Here is a 22308-nt window from a genome sequence, read left to right as displayed (position 1 = left end):
TTCTTTCTCAGAACACAAGCATCATGTGCACATGGAGGAAATCTGTTAAATGTACCAGGACTAATGGGGTGGCCAGTGGCACAACTCAGTGGTCTTCCTCGCTTTCTCCCTGGGCTTGCCCCAGCCCAGGGATGGGGGGGGGCAGATATAGATCCAGCCTTTTCATTCCCAGCCCTGAGTTCCTTGGCCCTTCCTTTCCCAGGCTGTCTGTCCCCCACCCCTGGCTTTACCTGGTCCAGCTCCATGATTGAAGGGCTGCAAAGAGCAGCCAACCCTGTGCCTTACTGGCCCCGGGACATTGGGAGGACCAGACATACAGCCAGGCGTTGGCCGTTTGATGTTGGTGGCTGTTTCCCCACCAGGATTATGATGTGGCAGCTGGAGTCCTGAAATGGTGGGGCAAGTTTGGAAGTGGGCACCAGGTTTTTCTTTTCTTTTCATGCAGTTCATTTTAGAGAAGAAGAAGAAGAAAAAAATTCAGAATCCTAGGCCATAAACCGAAGTTATGGAAAAAAAAATTACTACTTTCATTACATTACTAGAAACAAGAGTACTATCCAACCCTTTTATGATAAGATAGTGTTTTTATCATTTTATAATTTTTACAGGTCTCACAGTGACGCATATTTTTTTTTACTATTGTAATATTAATATAGAACTTGATGGAAGAACACTTGTGGAAAGTGTTTTTGGTTTATCAAAGTGTTTTTCTTGCTTCGATAAAATATTAATTTAAGGACAGGGAGGGTAATAATGCTGATTACTGCCGTGATTTCCCTCCCCTGTTATGGTGCCCTGTCTGAGAATTGCCTAGTTTTAAGCATTTGCATCTGATTGTGCGTGACCAAGACAGGGCTGGATTCTGTTGGAGTACTGTTTCAAACTGGTACAGTTTCCTACCTTAGCTGGTCTCAGAGGTGATTTTGGCATCAACCAAACTTATTGGTTTGGTGCCAAGATCCCCCATGTGGAACAGCTCAGTAATTCAAGGCCTCCATGACAACCCCGAGTCTGTCTTGAATAATATATGGCCCCACATTCAAAGCAGGTCATAAGAACATAAGAACAGCCCCACTGGATCAGGCCACAGGCCCATCTTGTCCTGCTTCCTATATCTCACAGCGGCCCACCAAATGCCCCAGGGAGCACACCAGATAACAAGAGACCTCATCCTGGTGCCCTCCCTTGCATTGGCATTCTCACATAGCCCATTTCTAAAATCAGGAGGTTGCACATACACATCATGGCTTGTACCCCGTAATGGATTTTTCCTCCAGAAACTTGTCCAATCCCCTTTTAAAGGCATCCAGGCCAGATGCCGTCACTACATCCTGTGGCAAGGAGTTCCACAGACCAACCACACACTGAGTAAAGAAATATTTTCTTTTGTCTATCCTAACTCTCCCAACACTCAATTTTAGTGGATGTCCCCTGGTTCTGGTGAGAGTATAAAGAGCATCTCTCTACCCACTTTATCCTTCCCATGCACAATTTTGTATGTCTCAATCATGCCCCCCCCAGGCATCCCTTTTCTAGGCTGAAGAGGCCCAAATGCCATAGCCTTTCCTCATAAGGAAGGTGCCCCAGCCCAGCAATCATCTTAGTTGCCCTCTTTTGCACCTTTTCCATTTCCACTATATCCTTTTTTTGATGCGGCGACCAGAACTGGACACAATACTCCAGGTGTGGCCTTACCGTCGATTTGTACAATGGCATTATAATATTAGCTGTTTTGTTCTCAACACCTTTTCTAATGATCCCAAGCATAGAATTGGCCTTCTTTATTGCACATTGGGTTGACACTTTCATCGACTTGTCCACCACCACACCAAGATCTCTCTCCTGATCGGTCACAGGCAGCTCAGAACCCATTAGCCTGTATGTGAAATTTTGATTTTTTTTGCCCCAATGTGCATGACTTTACACTTACATTGACATGCACCTGCCATTTTGCTGCCCATTCTGCCAGGTTGTAAGCTCAGTTGGTGTTTGTGAGTGAGGATGATATGGGGTGGGGAGTTTCTCTACCTCCCTTGTCATGGAAAGATCACTATCTGGAGTTAATCTCTTAATAACTATCTGGAGTTAGTCAAATTGATTCTTGACTGTTCTAGGCAAGTTTCTCATTGCTAAGGCTGGGCAGTCCTGTCAAAGATGTGGTCAACCTATGGAATGTGAAAAGGCAGTTGTTATGATCACTCCTAAGAGCTTCCCAAGTTCAGGTCAGTTCCAATCAATCAATCAATCAATCAATCAATCAATCAATCAATCAATCAATCAATCAATCAATCAATCAAATATCTTGTGAGCCTGAGCAACCCACTTGCTTAAGAGGCTGTCCACTGCATCTGTACATGATTTTCTGCTCTGGAATTGCTGAGCACCAATTTTATTCTGCTGAAGATGAGCAGTTCTGTCTAATCTCTGCACTGTGTGTGAATGAAACATTCAATCAGTCCTGGTGCAGATGAATTACCCACCCTCAGAGGGATTTGCCTGCTGAATCTCTGCCTGAGCCTGGACTCGGCACATGCTTCTTTCCAATCAAGAGGCATTCCCCAAACTGTAACTCAAGTAGAAATAGAGGTGGCTAGGATTTATGGTGGGTATTTAATTTTCACTCTTCTTACAACTCTAGAAGTACACCCTTTCAGGTGCCAGAATGTGTAGCTGAGTGTGAGCCCAATCCTAGGCTCAGCGCACAGGCTCACTGCTGACATGTACTGTTGCAAACGTACTGTAAGGCACGTTGGTGGGTCATGCCGCTGGGCATGGTAGCCCAATGGTAGCCCAATGCTGGCTGGCGCAGGGCGGGTGCCCGACCTCCACTGCTCAGTGGTTGCACAGACTGCCGAGCAGCAGATAGGTAAGCAGGGGTATGGGAGGAGGAGGAGGGGAAGGAGGCATTCTAGGGAAGAAGTTGGTGGGTGGTGGGGAGGAGGCATGTTGGGGAGGCGCAAGGCAGGGAGAGGGTGGGGGAGGAATGCCATGGGGAGGGAGCAGGGAGAGAGGGAGGCGGGACCAGTGTGCTCCACCGGATCCACAGCCTCCGTGTAGGGCTCGCCGCCTTACATGGAGGCTCTTGATTCACCACCCACCTTTGGGTTGGCGATGAATCAAGTAGCCCCATTGCGGGGCTACTGCGCTTACCCCTTAACAAAAGTCCCCTTCTCTTGAGGTACTGCCAGTGGCTGCCCTGAGAGCGCAGGATGCAGCAGCAGCCATTTTCTGTGCCGCCACAGCTCCACGCTGTGATTGGGCTGCCGACCTCAGCTATCACAAGTTTGGGAAGCTTTGGTGCTTGGGATGGGTTTGCAATCTCCCAACTGTCCTTATTGTAGATTGTTAGTCAAACTGGGCTGTGGGTGTCATCTTCTCCCTCTCTTGGGCACTGGATATCCTGTTGGAAGTCTGGGGCTGGTGAAGAAGCTCTCCACACAGTGGGCAAGTAGATAAAGGTAAAGGTTTCCCCTGCACAGCTGTATCCGACTCTAGCAGGCAGTGCTCACCTCCGCCTCAAAGCCAAGGGAGCCAGTGTTGTCCAAAGACATCTTCCATGGTCATATGGCCAGCATGACTAAACGCTGAAGCGCACGGAACGCTTTTACCTTCCCACTGAAGTGGTACCTATATATCAACTTGCATTTACATGCTTTCGAACTGCTAGGTTGGCAGGAGCTGAGGCAAGTTCCACAGCACTAGGGTCTCGAACTCCTGGGCTGCCAACCTTCCAGCTGACAGGCCAGTGTCACCCACCGCACCTCAGCAGGGCAAATAGATAGTACCAGTATAATTGAAATGTAAAGGTAAATCTGGAGGTTCCTGCTCAGGAAGAACATATGAGGAATTTTCACAGAAGCACAAAGAAGTCTAGTTGACGTTTTAAAGGGTGGCCTGGGCTCTGTCACCCTGCATGAACCTCAGCTCAGCTGTGGGGAGTCCTAGGGCCTGGCTGCAGGAGGTGGGGTAATGCTATCACAGTTCAACACCATCCACTGGGAGGATGCCAACTGCTGGGAAGCTGCTGGCGATAAGGACTAGGAAGACTCAAGCCAGGAGCTAGGAGAACAAAAGAGGAAATACAGAGAAGTAGGAGCAGGGCAGAAAAGGGGAGAAAGAAGGACAAGGGAAAAAGGAGGATAGATGGAGGGAGAAAGCAAGATGGAAAAAGAGAGGCAGAAGGGCAGAAGAGGTGAAGGGACAGGAGATGGGGGGCAGAGAACTGCAAAGGGGGAAAAGAGGTGCAGGGGAGGAACTTGGCTCTGTGGGGATCTGGAGAAGAGAGGTTTCCAATCAACTCCCATCCAGGACGAGAGACCACCAACTATTCTTGCTATCTGGGCAAAGAGACATCTTTCAAAGTGGTGTTCTTTTATATTTAGAAGGGACAGAGCAACTGTTCTCTTTCACCCCAGTATGGTGCCTTTTCCTGTTTCTGTTCTCTCTCTCTCTCTCTCTCTCTCTCTGTCTCATTTTAACAATGATAGTCAATGGGACCTACTCCTGGCTAAGGGTGGGTAGGATTGCAACCTAGGATTGTGAAAAATTTTCCTGCTTGATGATGTCACGTCCAGTCAAGATATAACTTCCGGTGTGTCCTGACAGATTCTCATTCTAAAAAGTAGATCCTGGTGCTAAATGTGTGAGAATCACTGACCTAGGCATTTCTATATTATCAGGGCAGTACAAGACATAATATATGCTCCCACACAACTGTTAAAGTAGTAACAGGCCCTAAGATTCAAAACTGCAAGCAGCAATGCTGAGTAGGGCAGGATATATAAGACTGCAATCCAGTTATATATCCTTATATATCCAGTTATATACAGTATCTGGATATCCTGCCCTATCTTACCAGGGGGGCAAACTTTCAACTTTCTGAACAGGATCCTGAACCTTTAACAATTGAGTAGGAGAAAGAATTTCATCTGTGAATGTCATCTGTGAGATGACAAGCTGCACCTGCTGAAATTCCCTCTTCTATACAATTGTTTATTACTAATTGTAATAATCCTATTAAACTCAATGGGGTTTACTTCTGAGCACACAAGACTAGGCTTGCACTGCCTAGTCCTATGCATGCTATCACAAGAAGTGATATTGTGTTCAATGGAACTTACTCCCAGGAATGCATGCATAGGATTGTAGCCTTAGTACACAAATAAATGTAGCTGTTACTAGATTAATCAAATGTACTTAAACTGACCCTAACTGATGCTTATTTTCAAATGTTCCAAATGATACAGGTCCAGCACAGATTTTTTATACACGGATTTGACTCACATGAATGGCCCCTGCAAATGAGAAGGAATGTGCTGATGCCTCAAGAAAGGGAAAAATGCATCCCTTTAAAATTAGTTTAAAAAACTGAACAGTCCGTTAACAATAGCCTCCTTAATGAGAGAGAGAGAGAGAGCAGCTGGCTGACAATCCAGCAATCCTTCTCTCTCCATCTTTAATCAGCAGGCATCTTGCTCTAAGCCTGGCAATTATATATACCATTCTGAGTGCTAGTATAGGGGAAAAGGCTCAGTGGTTCCCTGTGGAAATCTTCTCCCCTGTATCTGTAGCACACAAGGGAATGGATTGTGTCCTTGGATTTCATTTCCTACTAGGCAGCTTTTTACTGAAACTCTGGTATTTATCAGCCTTTTCATTTTCACTTAAAAATTAAAGCAAATTAAAGTTTATTCATTACATTGTCTCTCACCATTAAGATGTCAGATCTTTTGCTCATTTGTTCTCCACACATGCCACTGAAGTAATAAATTTTAGATTATTATTTTTTAAATGGTATTTAGTGTTTGGTTTCAAACTTCCTCCTGGACAACTTGAATGTATAAAATGTCCCTGTATCTTATGTATATTAGTTTTGCTACAGTCTCTTAATTTTTGTTTGTGTATATTTAACTATGCCAACTGTGACTAAAGTTTTACTAATTGTCAACCAAAACTCATGCTTCTAGGTCTGGCTATCAGAATTATTTTTTTAGAAATGTATTTCTATTGCACATGGAATTTAAAAGTTCTTGCTTCTACCGTGCCAATTGCCAGCTCAATCAAGTGGGTGCTGAATCTTGGCAATTAATAATTGAGGTTGATCAGGGGAGAATCACTTTTCTTTCTGTAGTGCTTTTTTATCTTGTGATTTTGAAGGGGTGGGGGAACTAGTAGCATTCAAACTCGGCTCAAATGCCTTCAAACCACCAACAAATCACCATTGTGGTACATGTCCTTAAGGTTGCAGTTCCATAATTAAGGGAACTAACTGCTTAAATGTTAATACAGGCCTTATTTGAGATCCAAAAGAATCTGCCATTCAGTGGTTTGAAAATGAAAATACTGTTCTGATTCATTTTGTTCTGTGCGCCACAAAATACCATAGCAAAGTCGACCATAAAACTTTCAGGTTCCTGTTTTGTACTATGTGTTGAACTACAATGTGTTAATACCAGAAACCTTTCAAAACTTCATACCACCACATTAGCAGTGCATTTTCCTGACTCGTCCTGACATGGTGGACAGGCCAGCTCTGGATCCATCATCAGATCTGCCTCAAGGCATTGGTATCTGGGTCAACATACCCCTTGCTTCCCCTTAGCTATGCCACTACGGTGGATGCAGTTCAGCAAAATTCAGGACATCTCCAGTGGGAGAAACATCCTTCTCAGAAGGGATTTTGTCAGTCAGACAGCCAGCAGCAGGGTGGGGGCTAACTAGTGTTTTGCATCGAGTGCTACATGTATGACTATATGCCTCTGGGGCATCCAAGCAAGGAGCTCCAAGGACTCAGGGAATGCGTCCGCTCCCTTGAAGCCTTGGTGGCCAACCTGGAGAAGCAGAGGCAGGCAGAGAAGGGCCGTGGGGAGACTTCCGGGGACGATCAGGCTTCGTCCCAACCTCAGGTGTGCAGCTCCTCCACTGCCTGGGTGGGAAGTCTCGGGGCTGGAGGACGTCATCCTGGAGAGGAGGGAAACAACCCCCCAGGGGGACCCCTTCTCCAGGAGACGGGCCCATATCTGAACACACTCAGGGTACTCCTCGGTGGGAGGGGGGTCGGGGGCCTCTTGTAGTGGGGGATTTGATTATTAGAAACATAGAGAGGGGGGTTTGCGACGGATGTGAGAACCTCATGGTGCCTGCCTGGTGCGAAGGTTGCGGACATCACTTCTCGTCTAGACAGGCTGGTAGACAGTGCTGGGGAGGAGGTAGCGGTCGTGGTGCATGTCGGCACCAACGACGTGGGCAAGTGTAGCCGGGAGGTCCTGGAGGCCAAATTTAGGGTATTAGGTAGGAAACTGAAAGCCAGGACCTAAAAGGTAGCATTCTCGGAAGTGTTACCTGTTCCACGTGCAGGGCCAGCTAGGCAGGTGGAGATCAGAGGTCTCAATGAGACAGTGGTGTAGGGAGGAGGGGTTTAGATTCGTTAGGCACTGGGGAACGTTTTTGGACAAGCGGGGCCTGTACAAGAGGGATGGGCTTCACTTGAACCAGAATGGAACCAGACTGCTGGCACATAACATTAAAAAGGTGGCAGAGCAGCTGATCCCTGGGGGAAAGCCGACAGGAGCCGAGGGGCATCCGGTTCGGAACTCCCCATCCCTATGGGATGAGGACGGGGAGGTTAGAGAACAACAAGGTAGGGACAGAGTAGGAGTAGGAATTGGGAGCAGAAACATGATGGGAAGTGATAGCCCATCCAGCAAAATGGACTACGGTGGATGCAGTTCAGCAAAATAAAGGCTGCACAGATAAAGGAGATAATAGGCCGAGGCCCCTGCAGCAGGTGCAGCTCAGGATTTCATGGCTGCCATGACAACCATGGGCCTGACCCAGAAGATCTTGGCCCCAACACATACTGCAGGACACGTGCTGGACCTGGTGTTTACGGGAGCAGTGATCTGAATGTAGAGGAGATCAAGATCACTCTGTTGTCATGGACAGATCACTTCCTGGTAAGGTTTAGGCTTGTTGAGACTTCCTACCTCCACAGAGGCAGGGGACCATTCTCTATGGTCCGCCCCCGGAGGCTAATGGATCCTGAAGGTTTCCTGAGGGATCTGGGGGATTTCCCCACTGCCAAGACTGGCATCTCATCTGAGGCCCTGGCTGACCTCTGGAATGGGGAAATGACCAGGGCAGTGGATGAGATTGCTCCAGACGTGCTCCTCTGCCACGTCGCAGACTCAGAGCGGCTCCTTGGTTCACTGAGGAGCTGCGAATGATGAAGCAGCAGGGCAGATGTCTAGAGCGATGGTGGTAGAAAACTCGCGATGAATCCGATCGGACACGGAGTAGAGCTCATTACAGAGCCTATTCTGTGGCAGTGGTAGCAGCGAAGAGATTGTTCTTCTCTGCTGACATTGTGTCTGCTGACAACTATCCGGCAGAGCTGTTCCGTGTGGTGCGGGGCCTCCTCCATCAGGCCCCTCCAGTAGATCAGGAGGAATACATGGTCAGCCGCTGTGACGTGTTTGCACAACATTTTGCAGATAAAATCGATCGTATTCATCACAACTTGGATGCCACATTGACAGTGTCTGACGACGTCCCCTTGGCAAATGCTTGTCCAGTGTTGTGGGATTCTTTTCAGCTTGTACAGCCTGAGGATGTGGACAGACTCCTCTGGAGTGTGAGGCCATCTGCCTGCCTGCTTGACCCTTGCCCAGCTTGGCTGATAAGAGCTGCCCAGGGTGGACTGGCTGAGTGGACAGGGAGGGTGGTCAACTCTTCCTTGATGGAGGGGACGTTGCCATGTGCTTTGAAACAGGCGGTGGTTCGCCCCCTCCTGAAGAGGCCCTCCCTGGATTCCACTGTGTCAGACAACTACCAGCCAGTCTCCAACATCCCGTTTCTGGGCAAGGTAATTGAGTGGGTGGTGGCGTCTCAACTCCAGAGGGTCTTGGATGAAGCGGATTATCTGGATCCTTTTCAAACTGGTTTCAGGCCGGGCTTTGGGACGGAAACCGCCTTGGTGGATGACCTACGCTGGGGACTGGACAGGGGGAGTGCGTCCCTGTTGGTCCTGCTGGACCTCTCAGCGGCTTTCAATACCATCGACAATGGTATCCTTCTGGGCTGATTGGTCAAGTTGGAAGTTGAAGGCACTGTTTTGTGGTGGTTCTGCTCCTACTTGGAGGATCGGTCCCAGATGGTGGTGCTGGGGGATGCCTGTTCAACACCCTGGCCCTTGAGGTGCGGGGTGCCACAGGGTTCAATTCTGTCCCCCATGCTATTTAACATGTACCACTGGAAGCAGTTGTCCGGGGGTTTTGGAGTGGGGTGCCATCAGTATGCTGATGACACCCAGCTCTATCTGTCCTTTCCTCCAGACTCCAGGGTGGCGGTTGAGGGCCTGGAGCGCTGTCTGGAGGCAGTGAGGATCTGGATGGGGGCTAACAAGCTGAAATTAAATCCGGATAAGACAGAGGCTCTCCTGGTTTGGAAATCCTCGATGCAGGTGCTGGCTTGTGCTGAATGGGGTTGCACTCCCCCTGAAGGAGCAGGTCCACAGCTTGGGGGTCCACCTGGACTCGCAGCTGCTCCTGGATTCCCAGGTGGTGGCTGTGGCTAGGGGGGCCTTCGCTCAGCTTCAGCTGCTGCACCAGCTGCAGCCATACTTGGATCGTGCAGACCTGGCCACAGTGATCCATGCCACAGTGACGTTGAGGTTAGATTATTGTAACACTCTCTATGTGGGGCTGCCCTTGAAGATGGTTCAGAAACTGCAACTAGTGCAGAATGCGGCGGCCCGTGTAGTTACTGGAGGTAGGTGGTTTGACTCTGTCAGTCTGCTTCTCCAGCGGCTGCATTGGCTGCCCATTCGTTTCTGGGCCCAATTCAAGATGCTGGTTTTGACCTTTAAAGCCCTATACTGCTCTGGGCCAGGGTATCTTAGAGAGTGCCTACTCCCGTACAATCCGGCTCGTCCTCTTAGGTCATCAGAGAAGGCCTTTTTACAAGTGCCGCCACCTAGGGAGGTACGTGGGGTGGTGGCAAGAAATAGAACCTTCTCAGTAGTGGCACCAACGCTATGGAATTCCCTTCCCCATGACTTAAGAATGGCTCCCTCTCTTGAGACTTTTCGGTGAGGCCTGAAGACCCTTCTGTTTAAACAAGGCTTCTGAGTTCTCGGCCTTTTCAACATCTTTTCAACATCTTTTAATATTTTTTACAGGCCCGATTCTTTTATGATTTGCTGCTCTATGCTCTTTTTACCTGACTACTTTTTATCTGACTAACATACAAACGTAAGAACAGCCCCACTGGATCAGGCCATAGGCCCATCTAGTCCAGCTTCCTGTATCTCACAGCGGCCCACCAAATGCCCCAGGGAGCACACCAGATAACAAGAGACCTCATCCTGGTGCCCTCCCTTGCATCTGGCATTCTGACATAACCCATTTCTAAAATCAGGAGGTTGCGCATACACATCATGGCTTGTACCCCGTAATGGATTTTTCCTCCAGAAACTTGTCCAATCCCCTTTTAAAGGCGTTCAGGCCAGTCGCCATCACCACATTTTGTGGCAAAGAGTTCCACAGACCAACCACATGCTGAGTAAAGAAATATTTTCTTTTGTCTGTTCTAACTCTCCCAACACTCAATTTTAGTGGATGTCCCCTGGTTCTGGTGTTATGTGAGAGTATAAAGAGCATCTCCCTATTCACTCTGTCCATCCCCTGCATAATTCTGTATGTCTCAATCATGTCGACCCCCTCAGGCGTCTCTTTTCTAGGCTGAAGAGGCCCAAACGCCATAGTCTTTCCTCATAAGGAAGGTGCCCCAGCCCCGTAATCATCTTAGTTGCTCTCTTTTGCACCTTTTCCATTTCCACTATGTCTTTTTTGAGATGCGGCGACCAGAACTGGACACAATACTCCAGGTGTGGCCTTACCATAGATTTGTACAACGGCATTATAATATTAGCCGTTTTGTTCTCAATACCTTTCCTAATGATCCCAAGCATAGAATTGGCCTTCTTCACTGCCGCCGCACATTGGGTTGACACTTTAATCGACCTGTCCACCACCACCCCAAGATCTCTCTCCTGATCTGTCACAGAAGCTCAGAACCCATTAGCCTATATGTGAAGTTTTGATTTTTGCCCCAATGTGCATGACTTTACACTTACTGACATTGAAGTGCATCTGCCATTTTGTTGCCCATTCTGCCAGTCTGGAGAGATCCTTCTGGAGCTCCTCACAATCAATTCTGGTCTTCACCACTTGGAAAAGTTTGGTGTCGTCTGCAAACTTTGCCACCTCACTGCTCAACCCTGTCTCCAGGTCATTTATGAAGAGGTTGAAAAGCACTGGTCCCAGGACATATCCTTGGGGCACACCGCTTTTCACCTCTCTCCATTGTGAAAATTGCCCATTGACACCCACTCTCTGTTTCCTGGCCTTCAACCAGTTCTCAGGCCATGAGAGGACCTGTCCTCTAATTCCCTGACTGTGGAGTTTTTTCAGTAGCCTTTGGTGAGGCACTGTGTCGAACGCCTTCTGAAAGTCCAGATATATAATGTCCACGGGTTCTCCCACATCCACATGCCTGTTGACCTTTTCAAAGAATTCTATAAGGTTTGTGAGGCAAGACTTACCCTTACAGAAGCCATGCTGATACTCCTTCAGCAAGGCCTGTTCAACTATTTGTTTTGAGATTCTGTCTTTGATGAGGCATTCCACCATCTTACCCGGTATAGATGTTAGGCTGACCGGCCTATAGTTTCCCGGGTCCCCCCTCTTTCCCTTTTTAAAGATAGGCGTGACATTTGCTATCCTCCAATCAGCAACTTCATTCTTCCATTCCTTAATAACTCTAGGGTGGATGCCATCAGGGCCCGGTGACTTATTGATCTTTAATTTATCAATGAGGTCTGAAACATCTTCTCTTTTAACCTCTATCTGACTTAACTCCTTGGTCAGGAGGGGCCGTTCGGGCAGTGGTATCTGCCCGAGGTCTTCTGCCGTGAAGACAGATGCAAAGAACTCATTTAATTTCTCTGCCATCTCTAAGTCTCCTTTTAGCTCCCCTTTCCCTCCCTCACCATCCAGAGGGCCAACCGCTTCTCTGGCGGGTTTCCTGCTTCTAACATATTTGAAGAAGCTTTTATTATTCCCCTTAACGTTGCTGGCCATGCGTTCCTCATAGTCTCGCTTGGCCTCCCATATCACCTTCTTACATTTCTTTTACCACAGTTTCTGTTCCTTTTTATTCTCCTCATTAGGGCAAGACTTCCATTTATGGAAGGAAGCTTCCTTGCCCTTCACAGCCTCTCGTTAGCCATGCGGGCACCCTCCTTGATGTGGAACCCTTCTTTCTTTGCAGTATACACCTCTGCTGGGCCTCTATTACTGTTGTTTTAAGCAGCCACCATGCACTCTGGAGAGATTGGACTCTTTTTACCCTCCCTTTCAGGAGTTAAGACTACTGTTTTTATGATATGTGTAATATGCTTTTATCTGTTTTTAAATTATGTTTTTAATCTGTTTTAACCTGTTGTAAGCCGCCTTGAGTCCCTTCGGGGAGAAAGGTGGGGTAAAAATAAAGCTGCTATTATTATTATTATTATTATTATTATTATTATTATTATTATTATTATTATTATTATAAGCAGCCCATCTTGAGGGACTTTGTATACAAGTGCTTTTATGCGAATGCCCAAAGTCTCCGAGCAAAGATGGGAGAACTGGAATGTCTGGTGACAAGGGAAAACATTGACATAGTGGGCATAACGGAAACCTGGTGGAATGCGGAGAATCAGTGGGATACAGCAATCCTAGGTTATAAACTCTACAGGAGGGGCAGAGAGGGGCGTGTTGGTGGTGGGGTAGCCATTTATGTTAAAGAAGGGGTAGAATCCAGCAAAGCAGAGATTGAAGGCGGGTCCGACTCCACCATAGAATCGTTGTGGATTAAGTTACCAAGTTTGAGGATCATACTCAAGGGGACCTTGAAATGAGGAAACAGATCAGGGAGGGAGGGAGAGGGTTGTAATCATGGGGGACTTCAATTATCTTCACATCCACAGGTAAATCTTGCCTCACAAACCTTTCAGAATTCTTTGAAAAGGTCAACAGGCATGTGGATGTGGAAGAACCCATGGACATTATATATCTGGACTTTCAGAAGGGGTTCAACATGGTCCCTCACCAAAGGCTACTGAAAAAATTCCACAGTCAGGGAATTAGAGGGCAGGTCCTCTCCTGGATTGAGAACTGGTTGAAGGCCAGGAAACAGCGAGTGGGTGTCAATGGGCAATTTTCACAATGGAGAGAGGTGAAAAGCGGTGTGCCCCAAGGATCTGTCCTTTTCAACCTCTTCATAAATTACCTGGAGACAGGGGTGAGCAGTGAGGTGGCAAAGTTTGCAGATGACACCAAACTTTTCTGAGTGGTAAAGACCAGACGTGATTGTGAGGAGCTCCAAATGGATCTCTCCAAACTGGCAGAATGGGCAGCAAAATGGCAGATGCATTTCAATGTGTAAAGTGTAAAGTAATGCACATTGGGGCAAAAAATCAAAACTTCACATATAGGCTAATGGGTTCTGAGCTGTCTGTGACAGATCAGGAGAGAGATCTTGGGGTGGTGGTGGACAGGTCGATGAAAGTGTCAACCCAATGTGTGGCGGCATTAAAGAAGGCCAATTCTATGCTTGGGATCATTAGAAAAAGTATTGAGAACAAAACGGCTAATATTATAATGCCGTTGTACAAATCTATGGTAAGGCCACACCTGGAGTATTGTGTCCAGTTCTGGTCGCTGCATCTCAAAAAAGACATAGTGGAAATGGAAAAGGTGCAAAAGAGAGCGACTAAGATGATTACTGGGCTGGGGCACCTTCCTTATGAGGAAAGACTATGGCGTTTGGGCCTCTTCAGCCTAGAAAAGGCTGAGACATGATTGATACATACAAAATTATGCAGGGGATGGACAGAGTGGATAAAGAGATGCTCTTTACACTCTCACATAACACCAGAACCAGGGGACATCCACTAAAATTGAGTGTTGGGAGGGTTAGAACAGACAAAAGAAAATATTTCTTTACTCAGCGTGTGGTTGGTCTGTGGAACTCTTTGTCGCAGGATGTGGTGACGGCATCTGACCTGGATGCCTTTAAAAGGGGATTGGACAAGTTTCTGTAGGAAAAATCCATTATGGGTTACAAGTCATGATGTGCATGTGCAACCCCCTGATTTCAGAAATGGGTTATGTCAGAATGCCAATGCAAGGGAGGGCACCAGGATGCAGGTTATCTAGTGTGCTCCCTGGGGCATTTGGAGGGCCGCTGTGAGATACAGGAAGCTGGACCAGATGGGCCTGATCAGATGGCCTGATCCAGTGGGGCTGTTCTTATGTTGTGATATTTCACCCCACAGTCAATCAAAAGCATGTATTTTAAGATCTGTCTAAAGAGATCTGTCTAATGTGATCTTAATATCTATCTAAAGGGGTTTGAGTATGCAATAGACAATGGGAAGGTAAACAGGCTAATTCTAAATGTGGTTATCACAGTCTGTGAAAGCCAGGAAATGTTGGTAAAAACTATTTGATACGCCGGGGAATCTTGATCATAAGTAATGCAATACCTACTGATAGTGTGCACCTACATTTCACTGGCCTAGCTATCTAGTCCTATGGCAGGGCTTCTCAAACTGTGGTGTCATGACACCCTAGCCTGAGGATCCTGGCCTCTGCCCTGTTAAGGGGTGGGAGCAGGGGGCGCAGGGACTGGCATTTACTTACAGTCCCAGCTACAGCCTCCTGGGGGTGCAGCCTCCCTCTGAAGGGCTTCCTAAAGTTTAAAAAGTGAAAGTGGAGCATAGGGCTCCCCGCACCCCTGGAAGGAGCTCCCTGCAGGAGCTGTCCAGCCAAGCCCCTGTGCCCCTCCAAAGCAATATGATCCTGGCAATCGCGTTGCTGCCTTCCCCCCTCCCCTACAAGGACTTACTACAGGGCTCAAACTCCCTGGGAGTTTGACAACCACTACCCTATGGTATCTGCCCATGTCAGATACAGTCAGGGGCATTACAGTTTTGATAAAAAGCAGTCAAGTTCCTAGGTCTTATCCAGGTGTACTCTGCCTTCCCTCACCATATGTTCTGCCACAAGGCCATTAGGATGACAGTACTACAACCTCCCTGGGAGTTTGTCTTGAGTCTGAGTATGACTAAAAGCTTCAGAAGGGCATTGCTGAGTGGAGGGAAACAAAAGATAATGGGAAAGGCAGGTTATTGTTCAAAGTTGCAAAAATGCCAATGATGAATGAGGAAGAAGACAAAAGAGGCAACAGGTGTTTTCAGATCATTCATTTTAAAAAATGACCTTGAAAACAATGTGCATGTGAACAAGAATTCTAAAAAATGAGAATGTTTTGAGTTTCTTTTTTTTAAGTTGACTGTTTTGATGAATAATAGTCGTTCGCAAGCTTCAAATTCTGCACCAAGGTTGCCCAAATCAGTGGAGAAAAGTTTCTACAACTTGAATACACTCTTCAAATTAAGCATATTGACTCTGTGTGTTTGTGTGTGTGCATGTATTTGTGTGTGTGCCTGACAATTTGTTGGACTGCTGTGAGCTACAGGAAGCTACAGGAAGCTGGACTAGATGGGCTTATGGCCTGATCCAGAGGGGCTTTTCTTGTGTGTGTGTGTGTGTGTTCTATATGTATCCTGCTTTGGATCCTAACATACCACTTGGTAAACAGGAGGCACTTCTGTGCTCATGGAAGGTTCTTCTGTTTACACAGCAGTATGTTTGGATCAAACTGCCCCCCTTTTATTAGTAATAATTGGCAGTTATATGCCCCCAGCTTCAACATTTCACTAGTAATTGTGTAGTTACTTTCAAGTCCTTCATTGAACCTATAAGGGCTAGGGCAAGGATGTCAAACTAGATTTATACTGTGAGCTGAAGTTAGCATCCATGATGTCGAGAGCTAGAAGTGATATGGCTATTAGCACTTTGTTCTCACCTAGGAACTCATTACCTGCAAATGACAAAAAATATGCAAATCATGATCATATTTTCAAAATATGGGAGAGCCCAATTAGCTCTAGGGCCACCCTTTCAGCAGTGCTGCTTTGGCTCAGCAGTGTTCCCTCTAATTTTTTTTGCCCCTACCATGCAGTTAATTACCTGAACAGTGCATAACTATCCTCTTAAAATGGTCAACGGCCAGTCTGACTTAACTATAATGAACATATCCTCCAATACTCCCTCTACCAGCACCTGCTCCCTAATACCAGTGGCGTCACTAGGGTTCACGTCACCCCCATGCAGTGGGCGGGGCAACACCCCAGGTGGTAGGCGTGGTGATGAATCATCACTCCACTCCCACTGGTTTTTTGGCTGTAACTTTTGATAGAACAAAGATAGAACACATTCTGTATGAAATTACGCATTGATTGGTATATAACATGATGGTCTTGTTCTTCCAAATTGTGATTTTAGTGATTTTGGTCGCTAGTAGTGTCACACACACACACCCCCAGGGTGTCAACTTACTAACAATGGGATCCACTTTTTAGCACTGGGATCCTTCCCCCGAGCACATGAAAGAAAGGTGATCACTTTGCATTGGTGAAGGGTGCATTGGTGAAGCACCTTTCTAAGCTCTTGGAGGAGAACTGATTGATGGATTGTCTTCTTAATGACTCTTATCTTACATCACAAAGGTCAGCAAGGCTGTTTTTAAATCACAGGAGCAAAGAAACATTTTTTAAATTGATTTGCTATAGTGCGATTTTTGCCATCCACGTTGAGTGCTTGGAACGGAACCCACACGAATAATGAGGCTCAACGTGTATATGGTTGTGATGTTAAAACATTATTCAGGGTAACAGAGACTATATCTAGGGCTTCTGAAGCTACTCACTCTGTAGATGTGCTGAAAAATAAGAGCTGGGTCAAGTCATTCTACCTTAGACTACTAAAATTATCCAAATGGAGGATCTACAATTCTTTTTCTATACTGTAAAAGTGGGTCTTCTCATCAGTCTAAGCTTGGGTGGATTTCACGGGTGATGCAAAGAACGGAGATTGGCTTAGCAAAGAAAGCACTAGACACCATCCAAGGATCAATTTGTTACCTTCAATGTGTGGAACTAGTTTCCCACTACTGCCACACTGCTGCTTGTCTTGAATGCCAGAAAATAGCTGGTTTCTTTCTTCCAGTTTATTTATTTATTTAAAAGATTTCTACCCCGCCTTTCCTCTGCTGAAAGCAGATGCCCAAGGTGTCTTTATAGATTTAAAAAAAATACAATATACAGTAGAGTAAAAAATAGAAAATACAACAAAAGAAAAAGGAAATACAATGGGGGGGAACACCAAGTGGAGAAGGGCAAAAATAACTCAAGGAACTGCTGTAAAGGCACAGGAGGCAGACATCCCAAAAGCAAAACAAAACAAAAATGTTTTAAGCCTTCGCCACAATGCCATGAGGGAGGGGTAGATCTTAATTCCCCCAGTAGGGAGTTCCATAACTGTGGCAGAATCAAACTGCCTAGCTCCAGTAACCACCCTGGTCACCGCATTCTGCACTAGCTGCAGCTTCCGAACTGTCCAAGGGCAGCCCCACATAGAGCGCATTACAGTAATCCAATCTTGAAGTTACTAGGGCATGAACCACTGTGGTCAGGTCCGATCCACACAAGTATGGTCGCAGCTGGTGCATCAGCCAGAGCTGAGCAAACACACCCCTGGTCACCACTGTCACTTGGCTCTCCAGGGAAAGCCATGATTCCAGAAGCACACCCAAACTGTGCACCTGCTCCTGCAGGGGGAATGCAACCCCATTCAGAGCAGGTAGATGAGGAATTCCTGACCACAAGGACCTCGTCTTTTCTGGATTCAGTCTCAACCTATTGGCCCTCATCCAGACTCCAACCACCTCCAGGACTTCCACAGCCTCCCTGGAATGAGATGGTAAGGAGAGATAGAGCTGGGTGCAACTAATGATAGTGTAGCCGGTGCTAAGCTCAAAATGATACCCCAGAAGTGATGTCACACCTGGGCTTTTAAGAAAGTGAAATTTGGAGAAAAACCTGCCTCCTCTCCCCAGAAGCTCACCACCCAACTTGTTCTGCTGCCTCCCCCCAGCCAGTGGCATAGCTAAGGCATCTGTCTGCTACCTGGGGTCAAACAAAATTTGCAGTCCCCCCAAGACTAAATCAAATTTAATTAATTATGTAAATAAATAAAAAGTGTGCTGCTTATTGGTTAGAGACACTGAGCTGGGGTGAAGAAGGACAGTTATTCTCCCCCTGCTAAATATAAGAGGAGCACCACTTGAAAAAGTGCCTCTTTAACCAATTTAACCAAGAGGCACTTTAAAAAGTGCCTCTTTAACTTTTACGTTTTCTGGGTGGCAGTGGAGGTTCTCTCCCTCCTCATGGAAATTTAAAGTGCCTCTATAATCCCCTCTTGGGTGGCTCAGCAGGAGTGCTGGGAAGTGCTTCAGGGGCCTCAGACTGGCATTCAGGGGGAGGGGGTTGACTCACCCTGGTCTTCATCCATGGCCTTTGAGGCCTTGCTGCTCAATAGCGTGGGGTCTGGACAACAGCCCCATGCCTCACTTGCCTCCTGGCCCTCAACACGGGCCTCCCTTATCTCCAGGATTCTATCTTCCACCTCATTCTCTCTAAAAGGTACATCAAATGACTCTTGCATACCCCATAGTCCAGAGGTGGTCAAACTGTGAATGAGTATCCCTGGCAAGGTAAAATTGTATTGGTAGTTAGTCTTTAGCATTCAAAGTCAGTGTAGACTAAGCTAGCTGTGCTGTTTTCTTTGCTAAATCTTTACTGATCCCAGGAACCATTTTCCATCTCTCTCCTGCCCTAGGCAGGATAAGCATTGGTTACCACAGTAAATGCAAATTAACTTTCTTTAATACACTTTTCTGCTTTGAATGTGTGTGTGTGCCTCTTCAGTTTGGTAAAATGTTGCTCAGAAGGGAGACCTGGTATAATAAAGTGCAAGCACTGGCGGTGGGTTATTGAGGCTGAGCATGGGCAGCCTGCCCCACAAGAGTACAGAAGAGGCATGAAGTGGCACTGACAGTGCTCTTCTTTTGTGAAGGCCTCTTCTTCCTAGCTCTCCTAGAACTTGCATGATCCAAGATGGTTGTGCCTGGGACAGCCTGGAAGAAGAGCCCACTGGAGGCATCCTGCGGTGTCCCTGTGAGTTTGCTGCAGTGCTCTCAGATACCACGGTGCACAATTTGGGAACCCACTGGATTAACTCATTGAATAACCAGTTAAAGCAGCATTGCTTGACACTAAAATGTCAATTAATAACTCCTTTCTGCAAGCAAAGAGACAAGATGCCTTCACTCTTGGAAACATTTGGTAACTGCCCAGTGGCCAAGCCATCGACATGCGAAATACTCATGGCAATTCTTACCTTTACACATAAAACCCACTGTTTTTAATTAGCCTCATGGCAATTCTTACCTTTACCCATAAAACCCACTGTGAACTGTCTCAAAATCAGACAGAATGTCTGGTTTACTTCTGCTGCCCTGACAATGGATGGCTACAGCTATGCTGTGTCTTCTTCAGGAGAAGAAATACCCTTTTAATCTAGCCTACACTAGATTAAAACACTGTAAGCACAATGAACTATATAGAGAATGAATTTCAGAACCCCTCTCATGAAAGCTTAGCAAGTTTCAAAAGCATTGTGCAATGTTTTTGATCTGGTATTGATTCTGCTTTAAACTTTGCTCTAACTTGCTCATGTTTTCACTGTGTCTATCCAGAATCCCAAGATCTGACCACTCATCATTTATCTTGATACTGCCTTGTTCTTGGTCTATCCTTCTCAGGGTGCTGTCTACTTTGACTGGCAGCTTTTCTTCTCCAGGGTCTTTAAGCAGAGGTTTTTCTCATCCTGCTACCTGGGATCCTTTATGTATGGAGATGCCAGGGACTGAGCTAGGGTCACGAGCTCTCAAGGCTGGCCCAAGACCTCCCAGCACCTGAGGCAATGTACCAAATGCTGCCCTCTAAAATGGCTTCAGTCAAGTATGGCAAAAGTGGTCAACCTTCCTGACCACAGACACAAGTCCCGTGATGCTCAAAGCTGACCTCTCTCTCAGACACAATCAACACACTGAGAAGGTCTATCTAAATAACAACCTACTCCCTTACAATCCTCATCCAAAATATCTTGGAGTAACTCTGGAAAGGACTCTCTCTTATCAGTCACACCTTGAGAACATGGCCACAAAAATCAATACCAGGAACAACATACTCCAGAATAACAGGAACAAGATGGGGAGCTTCAGCCACCACTCACTAATTGATATATCAATTAGACTAGATCAGGAGTCGGCAACCTTAAACATTCAAAGAGCCATTTGGACCCGTTTTCTGGAGAAAGGAAAACCTCGGGAGCCACAAAACCCTTTTGATATCTAAAATGAAGATAACACTGCATATATAGTTTTTTTTTTTCTTTTTTTACCTTTATGCTTTTACCTTTATACCACTACTGTTTCAGGTCACATTTACAGCTTCAATGCAGCAGGTGCACTTGCTATAGTTTTGCAGCCCAATCCTGCCTCTTTGGCTTACCTGTAGATCCTGTATCTAGTGGTGAAACCCTGCCTATAGCGATCCATGAAGTCAACATATTCTGGGGCTCGATAGAATGGTCCTCGATCAGTAAGGAGCCAGTCCAGTAGCACTTGGCTGGATGAGGAGGAGGAGGCAGCTATGGAGACATGCTGTTTGTGTGGTGGGGCAGTAGCAGTTGCCACCCCCCAGCATCCCAGAGTCAGGACCAAGACTGATGACAACCATGGGACCATCCGCCAGAGCCCGTTAAATCGAGCGTTGCACTGCCACCTCATGCTTTTCCTGCTCGATTGGCTTCTTCATTCTCTCACCACTCCTTGCTCAGTTCTCCTTCAGGATTTCCTGTACTGGGAAGGCACAAAAAGAGGAATATTTTCAATGTTACCAGACCAGGCAGTTGAACTACTCTGAGGCTGTACAACTGATGATCCACCAAACTGCATGCAGCAGTGAACAAGTGTTCCCAAACAATGGGTCCAGTCAGAGTCAATTTAAGCCATTATGATGCCCAAGAAAAAGACTACAAATGGTGGCCCTCCTCCTGATTGTGAATATATAATAAGAAATTGAGGGCACAATCCTATCCTGTGCTGGAACAGGCAAGCCAAGAGGCTTGTGCTGTATCCAGTGCAGGATAGGGGCCTGAAGTGGCACAACCACTTTTCCCGTTACCCCTGGGTAAGGCACCCTGGTCCCAACGGGTCTCCTCAGACTTGCACCTTCTCCTGAGGTGTTACAAGTCCAAGAAGAGCGGAGCATCTTGATGCCGCTCTGAGCTTCCAAGGAACAGGTCCTGCTGGGTCCTAGCCCTGCCTCCTGCTCCCCACCCGCCTGTCCCTGGGGCCCTCCCCCCACCCTAGAACGCCTCCCTCCTGCCTCCTGCTGGGTCGATGCAAGACTTGGTGCCTCAGTTGGCGTGGAGGCTTGTGCCAGCCTCCGCAGGCCGGTGCGCCTCTATGCGCTGGCCTTGCTGACTCACAAGGAGGGACTTGCGCCAGCCCAAGTACTACTCTGGATTGCACCCTGAGTCGACAATTTGCTGGTATGGTAAAATTTGTCTCCTGCGGCTGGCTGCCACCAGCTGGCAAATGGTAGGACTGGCTTGTGGCCTAAGACCATTTAATTATTATCAGCACCATCATCATCAATATTAAGAATAGTCATATAACACTTTTCAACAAAATAGTTCACAAAGCAGCCGACAGAAAAAATAAAATAATTAAACAATTATTTAACTGCCTCTGATTGCCAGATGCAGGGGAGGGCACCGGGAAGCATGTTGTGTCTGTTTTCTTGTGTGCTCCCTGGGGCATTTGGTGGTTCACTGTGAGATACAGGAAGCTGAACTAGATGGGTCTTTGGACTGATCCAGCACGGCTCTTCTTATGTTCATATGTTCTTAACTAAAATAATCTGGTGTTCTGTCACAAAGGCAATTTTCTTAGCCTCAGACCCAGTAGAGCGGATCCCATTCCCAGCTGGAGTGGCTCCTTCTCATCATTATCTTGCACGGAAAGGATGACTTTTTATCACCTGGGCTTCAAAGTCACCTGGGCTTCAAAGTTGGGGGAAAAGAAAGGTACAGGTAACCCTGCAGAGAGAGAGAGAGAGAGAGAGAGAGAGAGAGAGCAGGCCTGGCAGCAGCAGGTCCATTTGAGCTGGGGCAGGGAGATGAATTGTTCCCCCAGCCTTTGACATTTTTGTTCTCTCAGCCTTTA

The 22308-nt window shown here is 46.8% G+C and overlaps 1 protein-coding gene across 1 annotated transcript in view; it reads right to left on the bottom strand.

Moving 5' to 3' along the window:
* The window catches only part of BRINP2 (BMP/retinoic acid inducible neural specific 2), a 165876-nt gene that overhangs the window by 45943 nt on the left and 97625 nt on the right, over nt 1-22308 (bottom strand). The window contains exon 2 of the mRNA XM_066625071.1: nt 20588-20937. Coding sequence (XP_066481168.1) covers nt 20588-20865 — 278 coding nt within the window. The 5' untranslated portion in view covers nt 20866-20937. The remainder of the gene's footprint in view (nt 1-20587; nt 20938-22308) is intronic.

The sequence above is a fragment of the Tiliqua scincoides genome, chromosome 4 (assembly GCF_035046505.1).
Source record: "Tiliqua scincoides isolate rTilSci1 chromosome 4, rTilSci1.hap2, whole genome shotgun sequence".
Lineage (NCBI taxonomy): Eukaryota > Metazoa > Chordata > Lepidosauria > Squamata > Scincidae > Tiliqua > Tiliqua scincoides.
Note: the sequence above shows the minus strand (reverse complement) of the source record. Positions and strands in the feature narration are given on the sequence as shown.